This window comes from Peromyscus maniculatus, chromosome 1 (genome assembly GCF_049852395.1).
Source record: "Peromyscus maniculatus bairdii isolate BWxNUB_F1_BW_parent chromosome 1, HU_Pman_BW_mat_3.1, whole genome shotgun sequence".
NCBI lineage: Eukaryota > Metazoa > Chordata > Mammalia > Rodentia > Cricetidae > Peromyscus > Peromyscus maniculatus.
The window spans coordinates 40033078-40049965 of record NC_134852.1 but is presented as its reverse complement, the minus strand read 5'-3'; the positions used below and the strand labels follow the sequence as shown (position 1 = coordinate 40049965).

Here is a 16888-nt window from a genome sequence, read left to right as displayed (position 1 = left end):
AATGGAACCATGTAGGTGTGTGTAATCTAGGATTGATATATAGGGACAGCATCAGGAGATATTTGTCTGGGATTGGATATACTTGGTACAATAAGATTATCTCAACTTAAAAGAACTCTCCTGCAATCACCTTGACTGCATTCATCACTTGAGGTGAAATGAATGGTGTGTAGACATCACACACTCCTTATCCATTGCTCTGTTATTGGACAGCAAGATCAGGCCCTAACATAGATATTCCTGGAAAAGGCTGCAATCTGCACTGATGTGCAAAGCAATAACATGATCAATTTCTTGTAATAGTAAGGATGGGATATGTGGAAGACCAGGTGTTGGTGTTTAAAGGCTCTCCACACTGAAACTCATAGAAGGTAGAATACTTCACATTATATCCACCAACTTATTGGTGTTTCCTGTGGAAGCAATACTTGGAAGCCCCCTACTTTCAGTTAACTCTCCACTTCTATTCTCAAAACGACCATTTTCCACCAGGGCCTGGTGTTCAAATACAAGTAATGTCTAGAACGACAAGTTTTCATGAATCTCCATGGCTCCTTCTACTATGTACAGTTAAGCTTCACAGCCACAGAACTGGCTATCACTGCCTCCATCTCTTCAATTACTTTCTAAGGTCTCCATCCATCTAAGGTAATCACTTCCAAGACATCACAATGGGATGTTCACTTGATTTTGAAATAGAAAGCCATGCTACACTATTCTACCCTACTGCTCTAGCTCTCAATTCCATTGGGCTCCTACTTGCAGGACAATCCCCGAGCTTTGGATGGACTGCTTTGTGCATGATCCATTCATGAATACCAGCCTGCCATCTCACCACAGCCACTAAGTCTCAGCAGCCTAAACAATGTCAACTCTCTCCAACAGCAACAGAAACAAATACCAAAGGAAGAACAGCAAGGAGTCAGACTGTAGCAATTACATCTGTACCTGAAACTACATTAATCTCTTACAAAAGCAAGGTTCAGAAGGGATAATAGAGACCCAGACACTCCAGTGAATGAAACATTAGCAATTGTCTTCCAACTGGGACCTAGAACCTGCTCACTCAAAAGAGATTTTATGGTGGATCATATTACAAAGATAAAAATTCCCTTCTGTGCATGTGCACACATATCAAATTGAAGAGTTGTTGCGAGTATACCTAACCAATGTGCATTCTCTGCACCAGTGTATACATCTCTCTTGACATTTTACTATATGGGGGAGGCAGCCAACAACCTAATAGGACAATTCTTGAGCATTCTCCCCCAAAATGATGGAAGAGCCTGCTTGGTCTATGAAAGCCAGCCTGCAATCAGAAAGGGGGTTCCAGCTAAGGGCAAGTCAGATTCTTCATATCAGATTGGCACTATTCTACTTCTGGTTCATAACTTACAACAGGATCGAAATAGCTTTCATAATTTGGAAGGACCTAAGGACCTTCTTGGCCAACACATCCTGAGGCTTAAGCCCACCTCTGGCACTTAACACTTAGCAGGCATATGTCTTCAGGGAGTGCCACTTTCCACCCATACAGGATACCATCTTTCAAATTCTTAACTTACTTTTACTCTTCTTGGAGATGCTGTCCCAAATCATCAGGCCCTTGGAGGATATAATGATACCATCCAGGAAAGACTGATTTCCTAACAGGGTGCCTAGGGTCTGTAAAGACCTACCACTGCCTATTCTATCAGGGGACAGGCTTCCTGCAAAGTCACACACTAACCAGATTCTCTAAGAAGGAGGGCAAATCTTGTCCTCTACAGCTGGAAAAGATCCAACCCTTAGAGTTACAGATTCCTCACTAGGACAGAATTCACAACAAGGGTAGGTATGGATAGGAAGTCCTATCTTAAGAAATAAAAAAGTCTTTGTATTCTAGATCCTAGACTTCTATGACAAGTCTCTTTAACTCCTAGTTTTCATGACTCTAGTAGGGCCATTGTGGATCGTAACATCTCTTAGGACTCTGGTAACATTAACCCAACCTCTTCTCACTGAAACAAATACAAGAGCATGGCCACCGTCTGCCCATCCACTTGAGTTTATGCACACATCTGACACACACCACAACACTGAAGAAGCAGGTGCCTCACTCTCTTTTCCTGAACAAACCAGGCCACTGAGAGGGCTCAGAATGAGCAAGCAATCTCTGACCCCAGCACATTATCTCTAATGAAAACATATATGCAGGTTATTCTGTGTGTATTGCTAAACACAACATGGCATGTGCTTACTTTGCTCTCAGAAGTCAACATTTTACATGCATGTTTTCTATCTATTCTGATTTATGGACTTCAGAAGCTCACTAGCTCGGCATGTGGTTTTCTTCCTGAAAATTTAGCCAGCACAAGTATTATCACATGTGTGTCTCCATAACCATATCTATTCCTACAGTGCGGGGGGTTGGGGGGACACAAAGGTCTTCTCACCTGACATAGAACACCATTGATACAGCAAGAAATAATTGCACCCAAGTCAACAATAATGAACTTGTTAAATACCAAAGTTATTTAAAAGTGAATGGTGGATGAGTTACTTGCACCAGGTACCATGATTTAGATGTAGCTGCACGAAGCAAAACCTCACATGTGCATCAAATAAAGAACAGGAAATCCCTAAGTGCTTTTTCATGATTGGAAGCCATCAAGACGAGTGTGAAAATTGTCTCCCAGGTAATGCATTAAAAACTTCCATGAGATTATAAAACTTTATTACAGTGTGAAGTTCTGAGGCTTCCCTTTCTAACAAAGCGAATTAGTTTGGAGACAATTCACATGAAGAACTCTGATAAAGAGTAAGTCAACTGAAACGAAGTGGGCCAGATGAAGGGTGTCACAGAGAATGCCTGCAAGTGAAAGGGTTCTCTGGGAGGCTGGGGACCTGAATGGCCTGGGTTTCACTGGCAAGGTCCTCAGGAAGCTCTCCACTAATTCACAGTAACTAGAGTTTCTATATTTGTAGAAGAAATAGAAGAGAAAGCCCCATAAATAGGCACACGGCTTCTCTGTGGCCATCTTCTTTGCTGTTCTGGAGCCACAATCAAATCCTTTCAGCATGTAGCTTTCCTCATAAATTGTGGCTATGCATGGCCCCATAAATGGAATTGCTTTCTTCCTGAGCAGAGTGTAGACAAACTGAGATGAAGTAGTGCTTTTCAATAACCAAGTAACTCACTCCACCCATAGCTCCAAACAGAATGAAATCCAGACCACAGCACAGCTCCCAATCCCCAGTTACTCTGTTACTCAACAATTCTACCCTTAGGAATATAACCTCAAATTACTGAAAATGTGCACCTATGAAACATGTACATGAAGGTTTACAGCAGTGTGTTGCTAATAGTAAAAAAGTTAAAACAACTCAAATAGCTATCAAATACTGGAGAGAAATAAAATGTGGCTTATTCATACAATAGAATATTATTAAGACATAAAAATGAATGAGAAACTGACAGATTAAATGACTTTGGTGAACCTTCATAATTTCATTTGTAGATCTTTCCATTTCTAATTTATAAATACATTTGGGGTTATAAATTATAAATGTACTGCCTCCTGTCAACATTGTATACTTCTATTTGATGATTTCTGTGTCAAATATTATATGGAAATGTTTCCAAGTATTTTCTGTATTAACTGTGAATGAATAGAACAAAATAAATTGCCTGTGATGGAAAAATAAAAAAAAAAAAAAAAAAAAAAACTTCCATGAGCTTAAGGAGGATTCCTGTGCACTTTGCACTTCAGTTTTTCTAAAACTGGGAATTCTAGCTGCTTTGAGTCTCATAGGATCCTCAACCTCCACAAAGAAAGTTACAGTGTGGAGGAAACTGTTACTCAACAAACAGGGATGGCCCTGATCTCTTGGCTTTCCCTCTGTTGGCTTCTCTTGGTTGCTTTACCTCTTTAGATCACCAATGTGCACGTTGGATTGAATTGTGCACAACTACCAAGGCCTCCCATAGCTTCCAAAAAATATAACAAACCATAGGCTCAGCAAATGTACCAAAGACCCATAGCACTCCAAGGTCCCAGTTGAATTCATCTCATTCCTAAGACTAGCATGAATACAGGCCCATCCATTTCTGGGAACTATACCTCAGAGACCACCCACAATGTACTCTTCCATCAACAAATCTATCCACTGTTGCCTTTTCAGAACCTGTTTTTGACAGGAACCCCAAAACATAAAGAATAATAAACAAACGGGCCAGAAAAATGCTTATATTTTCATATTACTTTGAACACACCTGAGGGGCCATGCTGACTACTGCAATTGAAGTACCAATGCACACTGTCCTACTGAGCTTTTGCTAATATAACACAAACCAGAGTGCTGAGGAAAGAAAAAAAATCAACTCAGCAGTTGCCTACCTGATTTGAGCTTCTAGGAATGACTATGGAACATGATCTTTAATAATATTTGATAGACAATGTTGGGCAATGTTGGGCAATCCTATACCAAAACAATTGGACTAGAAATATATAAGAATGGTCACTGAGCAAGCCTAAATAAGCATGCCAGTAAGCAACAATACTCTGTGGTCTCTGCTTCAGTTCCTGCCTCAAGGTCCTGCCTTGTACTCTGGTTTGGATGCCTAGACAATGGGCTATAAATTATAAGCAGAAAGACACTCAATCCTGCTACAATTTGATTTTGCTCAGTGCTTTATCATAGTCATGGAAACGCAACATAGACCACACACAAACACACATATTAGATGAAATAAGTTCATTGTTACATTGAAGGAGAAATAATATGCAAATATTTAAAAATAAAAAACACAGAAATGATGGGAATTATAAACAGCATAGTTCTATTTTTCCATTCATCTATCTATCTATCTATCTATCTATCATCTATCTATCTATCTATCTATCTATATCTCTCATTTTCTCTCACTTTCAGACTTCTCAATAACACAGACCAAGTGATGGTCTACTCATTTGGGTCTACGCTGCTACAAGAGGACACTTTTTTTCCTGAAAGGTCTACAACCTGGAACCTGGATGAACCTTCTGACTTTTAGTCATTGACACTTGGAATGTGTCACATTATCTGTCAAGTGGTCAGTCATAAAGGAAACTGCAAGGGAGAAACACAGAGGCAGCCTGCTGGACTATGAAAAAGGACAGTCATTGCAGAGTTTTGCCAAGAACTACAAAACATGAAACAATATGTATAGAGGAACTGCTCTACTGAGCTATGCGTGTAGCTGCATGCCCAGTAATAGCTACAGTAATAGCTCAGTGTAAAGGAGATCCTGAGTGAAAGTTCTGACAACTCATGTGAATGCAGGAGGACATATAAACAGGCTCCAGGGTCAATTTCAGTAAGGACTGACGGACATTGTCATATTAGTAATTTTTCAGGCAGTTAGAATAAGAAATGTATATAAATGCGTACTACAAACATGCCAAAATACAGTCTATAAAACCACCAGTCAGTGACAGAAAAGAATGAAAACAATCTAAACCAAAATGAGGAAACACAAGATTTCCCCATATTTCAACAAAAGATCACATTCCTGTCTGAGAAGATACACTGAGATGGGAAACTGGTTGTTCTTTTCCATACATACAAAGAAAAATAAATACTATGTTTTTTTTTTTCATGTCACCCAGCACCTAGTACCAAAAAAATGTCTTCTTTCTCCAGATGTTCTACTCTCTATTTATCCTGATCTCAGACTTATGCTTGGCAGAGAATGCTAGAGGCCCAGGATTCTGTAGAGACTGTTGCCAGAAGGAAGAAGGTTCAGTAACTGTCACATTCAATATACTTGTGGATGATGAGAGAAGGCAGCCAGACTCAATGGCTAACAACCTCAATATTGTAAGAAAGGAGGCAAGATACAAAGAATGCCCACATGTCTGAATCCAGGGTGAGACACACAGTGAGTTTCAGAATAACAGGGGCTACAGAGACTTGCCTATCTCAGGAAAACAAAAGTCAAGAAGGAGAGAAAACAGCCAGAGGTATACAAGTCTGGGCAGCAAAAGAGCAACAAGTTTGAAAAAGGTAACATGTGCAGCAAGGTTCACCATCAGCCCCTCAAGTGTTTGCTTCAATGACCAGCACCCTATTACAAGCATCTTCACGATGAACAGAAGACCACTGCTTCTGGAAGTTCACCATGATACTGCCCACCACTGTAAGGATATAGGTTCTCACTTGTCCAAGGATCAAACCCTATCAAAAGAGGGTGAAAAGCAGAGAAGAGAGATGTGAGTCCTGCCTGGAACAACACAGACTAAGGCAGGCCTCTAGGAGAACACACCCAAAGAGAAGATTCTTGGAGTTCATCATCCAAGATGCACTCAATACACTCAGTCCTGTCCTTCAACAAAGTTACAAAGGAGACCTTTGATCTCTTTCTTGGGTCATGGACAGAGGATGACAGCTCATAAATCTGATCAACTGAAATGGTTTCTCACCTGAGTTCTGTCCACCTAGGTGTTCACCTCCTTCCTGCCCAAGACTACTGACTGTATGTATAGTGCATGCTCATGGGACACTGTCTGCTGCAAGGTGATACCTCAAAGAAACAGAAGACACAGCTTCAACATTGAGCCTTATTTAAAAAAAAAAAACTCTGCCAATACCCTAGAGTAAACATGATGGGAAGGGGGACTTCCATGCCAGGATTGCCTCATTTCACTAGCATACACCTCAGCCTCCATGGCTACTGTTGGTCTCCTGGCATCCTCTCCAACCAAGTCCATCTTTTAGCTCAGAATCCAACATTCCCATTGGCTGCTGCCCTGTTTATGACATCATTGACCCTTCAATCTTACCACCACCTGGTAGGTTCTTGGGGTTTCCATGGAAATGCCTGTAAACAAATTTGGACCATCACAGGTCACCTGTGACAGTGACTAGTAAGTGCCGTCTGATACCGGACACACTTGCCACTCAGGTCAGCTGATCAGACAAGGACAAACAATTATCTTCCTCTATTGTACTGTGGGTTGCTGATACTCTTCCTCTAACCATGGCAGGTAAGGAAAGAAACTCTTGTATAATATTAGAGGACCAGCCTCAATATTATACATCCCAGGGGCTCAGGAGAGAGAACTACTAACGGCGAGGACTATTATCAGGAAATATAATCTCAGCACACCGAGTTCCATAGTCCACTTGCTTTAATTCCTCTGGCATAACATCCTTTATACACAGCTTCAGTTCTGTTCTCATGTCTAGCTCCTTTCTTGCCTGATTTCTCTCTATATTTATCTACTGTCCCCTCTATGTTCTATCTTAATTCCTTCATCTAGTTCTGTCCCTTCTAGGTTCTCATCTATCTAGTTCTTTCCCCTATCAGCTCCTCTCCTGTCTCCTTCTCTCTCATCTGGCTCTTCCTCATCTTGTTCTTCCCCATCTGGCTCTTCCTCATCTTCCATCTCGTTCCTCTAATCCGCTCTTTTAGCTCTTCAATCTAGTTCTTCCCCATCTCAGCTTGTTCCTCTCAAGTTCTTACCCATCTCGTTCTTCCATTCTCTTCTCTCTTCCTCGGCCTGTCCTCTGCTTTACAGTTATATATCTCCCCAAAATCACAATCCTCCCCTCCACCCAGGACACTCAGCCTGAACTTCCTCAGGCAGTGATTGTCCACTATCAGGATCAAATGGAGGGTTGATAAGAATTACAAAGAAGGGCACTAGTTGTTAATTACCATTTGTGACCCAAAGGGGAAGTGACTAATGAATCAACTAAAGGCTAAATATGGGTAATATCTAAGAAGAGGGGTCTTACGTGCACAACTATAACCTTAAATGTGTTTGGTAAAGGATGTTAAAAATCTATAAGTTGCTAGGTCAATGGGAGAAAATAAAACTGTCTTCTTTATTCCTGTGGCTCCTATCTGTTCAAGCTGTCTGCTGTTTACTGCAGGGTGGGGAAAAGTGTGCTCAATCTCTAGGCAACCTGTGTACAGCTAGATGCCTCTGGTGATAGCTAAAGGGAGATCTGGAACTGGAGGTAAGGTTTGGGAAAAGAGGAAGTAAGGCTTAATTTGCACATCTGCCAGGCCTTCTCAAACAGGTAGCCTGGAAGCTTAAGTCTGTTCTTAGAGAGTACAGAGGTATCTCTGGTAAGGTACTTTCCTCCATCCGGTGATGGACCTGGCCAGATGCTACCAATAATAATTACACAGGGAGGCTTGAACTGGGAGTTCTGGCTGAGCATAGCTGTTAGCACAGAAGTTTATCTAAATATTCCTAGAAGTGGTTAGGTAAGTAGTTAGAGGTCTATAAAGTTAGTAAGGCTGTAAGAAAGGAGGGCCTAAGCTAAATTGTGTAAAACTATTACTTAGTGTCCACCTGGCCTAGGCGGCGTCCTCTTGTGAATTTACTGTAAGTCAGGAGACTTGTACGTGGGCTGCTATCACTTGTTAGTCCTTGGAAGTTGGGCGTCCACCTGGGTGGTGTATCCTGTAGTCCTTGAAAGTGGCCAAGGGAGATATCTGATTCCAGAGAAAGCCTTTCTCTGAGGCTGTTCTCCAAATTACCTGGAATGTGTATGTCCAGAGAGTGCTCAGTCTACACTGTTAGTCCTTCTTAGGGAAAAGTCAATTGGGAAAGCTATGAAGGCACACATGATTTTCATAACAGAATACAGCTGATATATAACAAGCCAAGTAACACCAAAAACTCCTTGGGATTTGGCTTCCTCTGGAGGAATTCCATGATCCCTCCAGGTAGTGACTTTGCCATAACCAGCTGAGTTCTTATGATATATTCCTGCGGCCCGCAACAAGAAACTTTAAAATGGTTCATTTGATCATGTCTCCCCTTATTTTTACTATTCTTTTAAATCTTTGTTTTGGGGATATCACTTGTGCTGATAGTGATATCTTGAATTGAATGTCACATTTAGGTTTGGTTCTGACTAGGTATGTGAGCTTGGACAGTTTAATCTCAAGTGTTTTCCATCAACCTCAGGGAGATGAGAGTGTCACTAAGCTCTGGGCTCTGTACTGTCGAGTCTCAAGAGGCAAGTGAACAGGGAATATAATCAGGCCCTTCTTGACGATGCTAAGTTCAAGAGACACAGGAAAACAAACAAGATGTGCAGAGATCTAGCACTCCTTAACAAGAATGGGACAAGCTCCCTTGCATTCTATTTCCCATTTATTGTTTCAAGTTCAGGGCTACTCTAAAAGTAATGTTCACACCAGGAATGGTGACAGACACTTGTAATCACAGCATGTAGAGCTTGAAGGGATGAAGTTTAGTTCAAGTATAACTTGGTCTACACTGGCCTGTCTCCACATTCACCAAAATAAATATTAAAAATAGACAAAGAGAATGGCTGCCATATTTTGGAGTTACTTGGACTTCCCTAGATTAAAAAGGGAAACTGGGAGAGACTTAGAAGGCATGGATTCTCAGAAGGCAGTTATTGTAGTGGAAGATATATTGAGGGAGTTACATGTAAGACAGACACACAGGAAATTGGGGAAGAAGAAAATAAAGTACGAGGAGTGAGAAAATATAGATATACAAGAAGGCACACTGCAGAGTGTCCCTGGAGGCACACAAAGGTAGTTTGGAACAGAAGGTTGCAGACAACCACAGATGTTAAATCAAAATAACACAAGGCATTATATACATTGTACATATATACATTTTATAATTCCCAAGCCATGTACAGGCAACCACACTGTTAAAATCAGTCTGAAAAAGGTTCCATGTCACATACACAAAACAATATGCTGCTCTGTTTCCGGCTGTCCAGCTAAATTCTGCAGCATTCCTGGTGTCATATGGGCACTGGTGGTGTTGGATATTGACAACTGGAGCTGGGCACACTGACAGACAGTTGTACACTGCACTATGACAACTGGCATGCCATTGTGTGGGAGCAATTCTCACAAGGGTTCCTCACTAGAAGAGTTATACGAAATTAAGTTACTGAGGAACTAGCAAAAAAAAATTGTCCAAGAGTTAAATTGAGAAACAATCTAATTCAGAACGCAATATGGATTAGAAATATCAAGAAGTCACACTACACAGGTGCAAACAAGACAAAAATGTTATCAGTTGGTTGTATTCATGAACTCATGTACCCATATGTGTTTATGGGTTACATAAATAGCAAGAACATTAATTATAGAAGGCATGTGACAGGAACAGTAGGATTTAAGAGGAGAAAGAGATTCTTGTACCTGTCTACATTGAGGAAGATCTGCACAGAAGAGGACAAAGGCACAGACACGAGAAGCTGTCTAAGGTTCTCCTACTTTAAACACTTCTGTTCTGGGACACAGGTGTGAGGCAGTGCCACAGCAGAAATCAGAACAATACAAAGCAGGGCAAAGAAGTGTGTTGTCTAGTCAGAGCAAGAGTCAACGTGGATCAACTAGGAAGTCCATGCCAGCACAGGAAGAACAGGCAGCTCACTAAATGAGTGCCATCCTATCCTTTACCAAGAATCATTCTGAACCATTTGTTTGGGATATGTGAGGGAAAATAGGTCTCAGACATTCCCAGATTGTACAATCTGATGATAAGAAAGCTCCTCACAGGAAGGTACTCAGATTCCATCTCACCAAACTTCTTATTTTCCTCTTGCTTCCTACAGAAAATTTTCAAAGTGCACCTTTCTTTGGAACAGAATGTGCTCTGCAGGCCTCTGTACCTGAGCTGACGAATGCCATGCCCATAGCAGGAAGTGTGTGCAACTTCTTCAGGGTCTCCACCCCAGCTGTCAGTGCAGCATGGCTCCTGCCATCAGACTCCAGCACTTGTTGCCAGCAGCTCATGGACAGTGACTACCCCTACCTACCAGCTGGCACAACCATGGTGACTGCGCTGACTGACGAGGGCCAGATGTCTGCCTCACCACTCTCCTATCCAGGTGTTCTCCAGTGGGATCCCACGGGAAACACTGACCAGAGGGGAGCTGCACTCCGTGACTTCACTGTAACTATCACTGACCAGAATACCATATTCTCCTTCTCTAGGACAGCCCAGGGTGATAATATTTTAGATCCCAATACCTTAGTCCTTTCCTATCCAACACTGTCTGCCAACCTTCTTCAGGCCACACCACCACAGGTACCAAATCAAGGATACAGCCTGGCACCTTCCTACCTGGAGGGTACCCAGGTCTATTACTATGACGTCAATAGCCTGGGCCCACTGATGGCTGGAGAACTTGGGCAGTGCCTGCAGGCCTGTGGCTCTGTGTCCTACTCTGGGGGTCAGGCCTCTGCCCTGCAACCAGAGATAGTGATGATGCCAAAGGAGATTCAGTCAACAAATATCCAAACACCCTTCTCCACCTCTGCCATCTACTATCGCACACCTGCTCAAGACATGCCAGACACCAGTCTTCAAGGTGAGTAGAACCAGGAGGGAGGACTGAGATCAGCACTCAAAGCAGACACAGCTCAAACTTTCAGGAGTGGATGTCCTCAGGGAGGAACAATGGGAGTCCTGAGAGCTCAGCCTTGCCCAGGCTCACCATCCCCATCTTCAGTCTCTATAATGACTGACAATGCAGGGCAATGAGTGGCATCCATCCTCCATTAAGACATGTCCAAGGACAGCATCACAGACACACATGTCACTGACCTAGCTAATCAGTCCCATGCACCGTTACACAGTAATCGCCTCCTTCCTAATCTATTCCATCTATTCCTCAGGGCTGTAGGGGACACCAAGGCCTTTCTGTTTGGTAACAATTTATTTTCTCTGGGTTGAGTTCTGACTCTAGAGCAATGCAACTCCAAATCTGTCCTGGAGGAGGGATTACTCACAGATTCCCAGAACGGCTGACCCTGCCATTCTCTTATAAGTGCATTGAGAGTCCAGTATACCTGGTGTACCAGTGTACAACTACTAAGTTGCACATAGTTTCTCTCTCTCTCTCTCTCTCTCTCTCTCTCTCTCTCTATCTATCTATCTATCTCTTTCTCTATCTCTATCTCTTTCTCCTTTTCTTTTGCTATGGTTATTCAGAGGTGAGGCAAGGCTATGCATGATCATTAGAATATGTTCTCTATTACACAGTCACGCCCAAGCCTAAAGACTTCACATTCTAAAACCAATTTTCACATCTTTAATAACAAGACTGCGAAATGTGGAGGTAAAGGAAATTTAGGGTTGTTGAAAAGATTGCCTTGCAGGAGTGAGGAACTGGGTTTGGACACCTGAACCAATTTAGAAACTCAGGCAACAGGGGAAATTTGAGTAATGCCAAGAGTTGGAAGACAGGAGCAAGTTCTTGAAAATTGTCGACCAGACAACCTGCCTGATAGCAAACTTCCACGGAAAGGAGGGTCACTCTTTCAAAGACATGGGAAAGGAAAGAGGACCACACCCCTAAGGAACTCTGTCACCTCCCCATGCTCACTATGCATGCACATGACACACAAACACCGAGGAAAACACAAACATCTGAGAAATGATGATATCACATGGTTACTAGAAATAAGAGAGTGGTCACAAATCTCCCAACATAGGTGCCGCTTGTGCTACTCAAGCAGAGCTCACAGGAATGCCTTCCCCACTGCCGTAGGGGTCTGAGTACTGAGGCCACTGAAAAGTGGGGAGCACCTCACTTACCAGGCACTGACTTCTTCCTTGACTCTTTTTCAGTGGCGAAAATGGAGACAACCCTGGGATTGACAGCTGCAGGCCAGACACTCTGTCTGCTGCAGAGTCCAGACCTCTGCAATGCCTGCATGCAGGATGTTCAGAAGTCACCACCTGTCCATGGGGACTGGTCATTAACTGCCCCCATCGACAGTCCTTCAGAATTCCTGCCCTTGCTTCCTGCTCCAATCTTGGAACAAACAGAGGATAACGACTTGGATTTGATGACAGATGATCTATCAACTCCTCTGGATGCCTATGAGGGCATAAAAGAAAACCAAGACCCATCACTTCTCCCTTTAGCACATGCCAACCTGCAGCAGGCCCTGAATTACACTAATTCAGGGAGCCTAAAACAGAAGCTTTCTCCTGAAAATGCCACCTTGGGAAGCAGCAGCCTTGGTCAGGATGAGCCTGGGGTGCTGCAGAGTGTGATGGACTCCAGCATGGACTTTGCAGACATGACTACACTGGTGGGAGATATTCACCTTCCCCGACTCTTCAACTCAATCACTGATAGGAACCCATTGCAAGATCCCACAGCAACCCAATCCAAAGACATCAGCAGGGATCAGGTCCAGGAAAGCTCCAGCACCATCAGTGTACCTGTGGACCAAGTGAGAAAGAATGGCCAGGAAGCCTCTGAGATGCTAGATGGGTCTCCTCAGGACAGAATCCAGCTCCAGGACCTGGAGGAAGAAGAGGCTGTGGGTAGTGCTGGGTCCAGTGAAGGGGCTATTGAGAACATGCCTAAGAACTTGGAGGACAAAGCCCAGAAAGCCACACCCAGCATGCCCAGCAGAGCAAGGGCTCAGGGGCAAGACAAGACCAAGAGATCCAGAGAAAACAACTGCAAGAAAACAGAGGAGCTCAAGCAGTCAAGGAACAGAGTCAAGGTAGAGGAAAACACCACCATGCCAAAGAACAAGAGGAAGGGGAATCCACCTGAGCTCAGCCACAACAGCTTTAAAAAGCCTCGAACTCACCTTGGCATGCATATGCTAGAATCCGTGCAAGTCTTTCACCCACTGGGGAAGAAGAGTGAGAAGAAAACTGGCATCTCTTCCTCCCGGGCTCGGCTAAACTTCAGCAGCAACAAAGATCCCAGGGCAGGCCCAGCCACCACATCACTTCTGGATGTGCCAGGTAATGGCCGAGGCCCTGGTAACACCCCAAGCAATGCTCAGAGACCAGAGAACAATGCTCACAGGGAGTGTCATCCATCTCCATCCCAGTATGAGCTGCCCCCACCTGGCAAGGTCAAGTTAGTACCTCTGCCTTTTCCAGCCCTGGACAAGCCTCAATCCAGACTGGTTTCTAAAAAGTCTCTCTCCCTGGCTTCACACGGGGCCCCTGCACTGTACCCTGTGAGACCTCATTCTAACTCAGCTCAGTCTACCACACTCAAGCCATCTAAACCAGCTCCTGCCAGCACTTCTTTGATGGCCTCTGACAAGCCAGTTCTGCCTATTGCTACCAGTGCCACACAAGATAACATAACCAACCCAATCCAGTCTTGTACTGGCCCTCAGCCAGCTGTCTCTAGGCCAGTATCCTACAGGGCATCATCTCACCCTTCACTACAGAGGGATCTTGCCTCTGCAGACAAGAACAAGGCCCCATCACCTCCCAAACCTCAAATCCAACATCTGCTGCAAGACTTCAGCCGCCAACCATTTCCATGGAGGAATGTCCACATTCCAGGGCCAGTCATCTCACAGCCCATCACAGAAGAGCAGAGACCAGAGAGGGAGGCCATGAAGAGGCAGGCTCAACAGGAGAGAGAGAATGCCGCCAAGTACACATCTCTGGGAAAACTGCAGCTCTTCCTTCAGAGGCAGAAGGATATGGAAATTTCCAGATATTATGGCTATGCAATGTAAGAGCAGGCCAGGTTTTTAGAGCAAAGTGCTTTTCAATGTGGATAAGAAGAGATATAAATACCAATACACATGTATATAAGGAGTATAACAACTTAAATGAAATGTATAGATACATAGGTCCAAATGTAGTTATACAGATGACTATGTAGATATAGATGGATATACAAAATGTCTATATTCACATATATTTGAGTACTTAGTAAAACTCCCTAAAAAGTCTTAAGTCTGTTATTTCATCTGTGAGTAAGGTGTCATTCAATATTTATCTTAACTTTGATAATTTAATTTTTATATTTTCTAAGTACAATATCATATTTTATATAAAATAAAACTCAGAAAATACTTTTTAAATATTAAATCAATTACATGCTCTAGTTGTATTAAAATTATTATCCTGGAGTTTTTCATTCACAGGACATGGTATGTCTTGAAGCACCGACTGAGTATCGAGCACACTTCCTCTTTGACCACAGTCTGACCATTTCTCACCTCTCCCCACAGCACTGAGACATCATTTTTCTGCTACAGAGCTATGCCTCTAATTTCATGGAACACAAACATAGGATTTCATTTATGTAAACATAATCTAGGAACCTCACATGAAAGAAAACATGGACATTTTTCTGAGCCTGGTTAATTTATATGATAATCTCCACAAATTCTTTTCCTTCACAAAGCATAGTTTCATCCATTTTATGAATTAATAATTTTCCACTGTGTTAATACATCACATTTTCTTTATACCTTTCTCTGTTTTTGACACTCGGGCTATTTCCCTAATGCTGCTGCTGTGGACTGTTGCAAAACCTATTTTTGGTGTCAACCTGAATACATGTGGAATTAGTTGACTGGGTACACCTGTGAGGGATTTTTCTTAATTAAAAAATTATTAAATCATTTGAAGTAGAAATATCCAACTTTCATCCAGATCTTTTGAGATGGGAAGATCTGCCTTTAGTTTGGGCCACACCTTCTGGTGGCAGCCTATATAAAGGACATGGAAGAAGGAAGCTCTTTGCTCTTTGCTTGCTTGCCCTTGCTCTTGCTAGCATGTCCTTCCTTCACTGGCATTAGATCTTACTTCTTCTTTGGGATTCCAGAGTATGCTGAAGACCAGCTGAGATATCCAGCTTCATGGACTGAACCACTACTCCACCCTTGGACTTTCAGTTGGTAGATATTCATTGTTGGACTAAGTAGAACATGGCCTGTAAGCCACTCTAATAAATCCCCTTTCTATATATAGTGAGATGGACAGATTGAATGATTCTATCAGTTCTGTTCCTCTAGAGAACCCTGGCTAGTATAATTCTGCTGTAATCAATATTGATGTGCAGATATGTCCCTAATATAATGAGTTGAACTCCTTCTTGTAAATACCCAGAAATGGTATAACTGGGTCATGTGGAAGATTCATTTTTAATTTTTTTTAAGAACCTCCATTGTGATTCTGTTGTGTGGTGATTCTAGAAAAGAGCACACATGGACACTCTTATGGCTGAATAGAAAGTCTGTATTTCTGGCTAGCAGCTTCCTTGGAAACTTGCACAAATCATGCAGCCCCGAGCCTCACTGCCTCTGGTCTTTTAAGCACAAAAACCTTGTCCTGGTTTGACATGCTTTAGTGAGCAAGAAGAGTTAGCAAGAAGCAGAACTACAGAAGTCATAAAAAGGCAAGGCTAGTACGTTTATGGGCTTTCCTGGATCCTGGAGCTATTGACTTTGTCATTCATGGATTAGGTCTTTGTTCCCATTTCTGCAGGTGTTGGGGCCTACATGCTGGATTCTGAGGTCAGAATGATGCCTCCAACATGTTGTCTGTTGTGCTGAGTTCTGGGGGCCTGTTACAACCCCTGTACCTGATGTAATAGCTTATATCCTCACCAGTGACATATGTTTTTCTTCAATTTGTGTTCTTGACACCGTTTGTCATTTTTTTAAATAAATTTATTATGTTTTTTTTAATTTTTATTTTTGGAGATGAGGATCAAACCCAGGGCCTTGGGCTTGCTAGGCAAGCAATCTACCACTGAGCTAAATCCCCAAGCCCTCGTTTGTCATTTCTTGACTTAATTAGTGTCATTCTAACTCGGGTGAAATGTATCTCAATGTAATCTTAGACTTCTCTGACAACCAGTGAGGTTGAACATTTGTGTGTGTGTGTGTGTGTGTGTGTGTGTGTGTGTGTGTGTGTGTGTTGGCCAGGTGAATCCCATCATTTGTGAACTATCTTTTAATTCATGAGTTATTAACTAGGATGTTTTCTCTTAACTTTTTAGTTCCTTGCATTCTAGATAGTAATCTTCTGTCAGATGTAGAGACCTAAAGACTTTCTTCCATTCTATGGGCTGCCTCCTCACTGTTTCTCTTGCTTGGCAGAAGCTTTTTGAGTTTATG

The 16888-nt window shown here is 42.6% G+C and overlaps 1 protein-coding gene and 1 long non-coding RNA gene across 2 annotated transcripts in view; one reads left to right on the top strand and one right to left on the bottom strand.

The window, feature by feature from the left end:
- The window catches only part of LOC143274353 (uncharacterized), a 42134-nt gene that overhangs the window by 5985 nt on the left and 19261 nt on the right, over positions 1-16888 (bottom strand). The gene's annotated exons all lie outside the window — the stretch shown is intronic.
- LOC143274337 (uncharacterized protein C2orf78 homolog) lies at positions 6823-14710 on the top strand. Its single transcript, XM_076577070.1, has 3 exons — positions 6823-7007; positions 10591-11349; positions 12612-14710. The coding sequence occupies exons 1-3, from the start codon at positions 7001-7003 to the stop codon at positions 14489-14491; spliced, it is 2646 nt and encodes an 881-aa protein (XP_076433185.1). The 5' UTR covers positions 6823-7000; the 3' UTR covers positions 14492-14710.

Bases quoted from the DNA above. Each gene is read 5' to 3' on its own strand.
- LOC143274337 (XM_076577070.1), top strand. The intron at 11,350-12,611 runs GTGAGTAGAACC...ACTCTTTTTCAG, and splicing joins GCCAGACACCAGTCTTCAAG to TGGCGAAAATGGAGACAACC.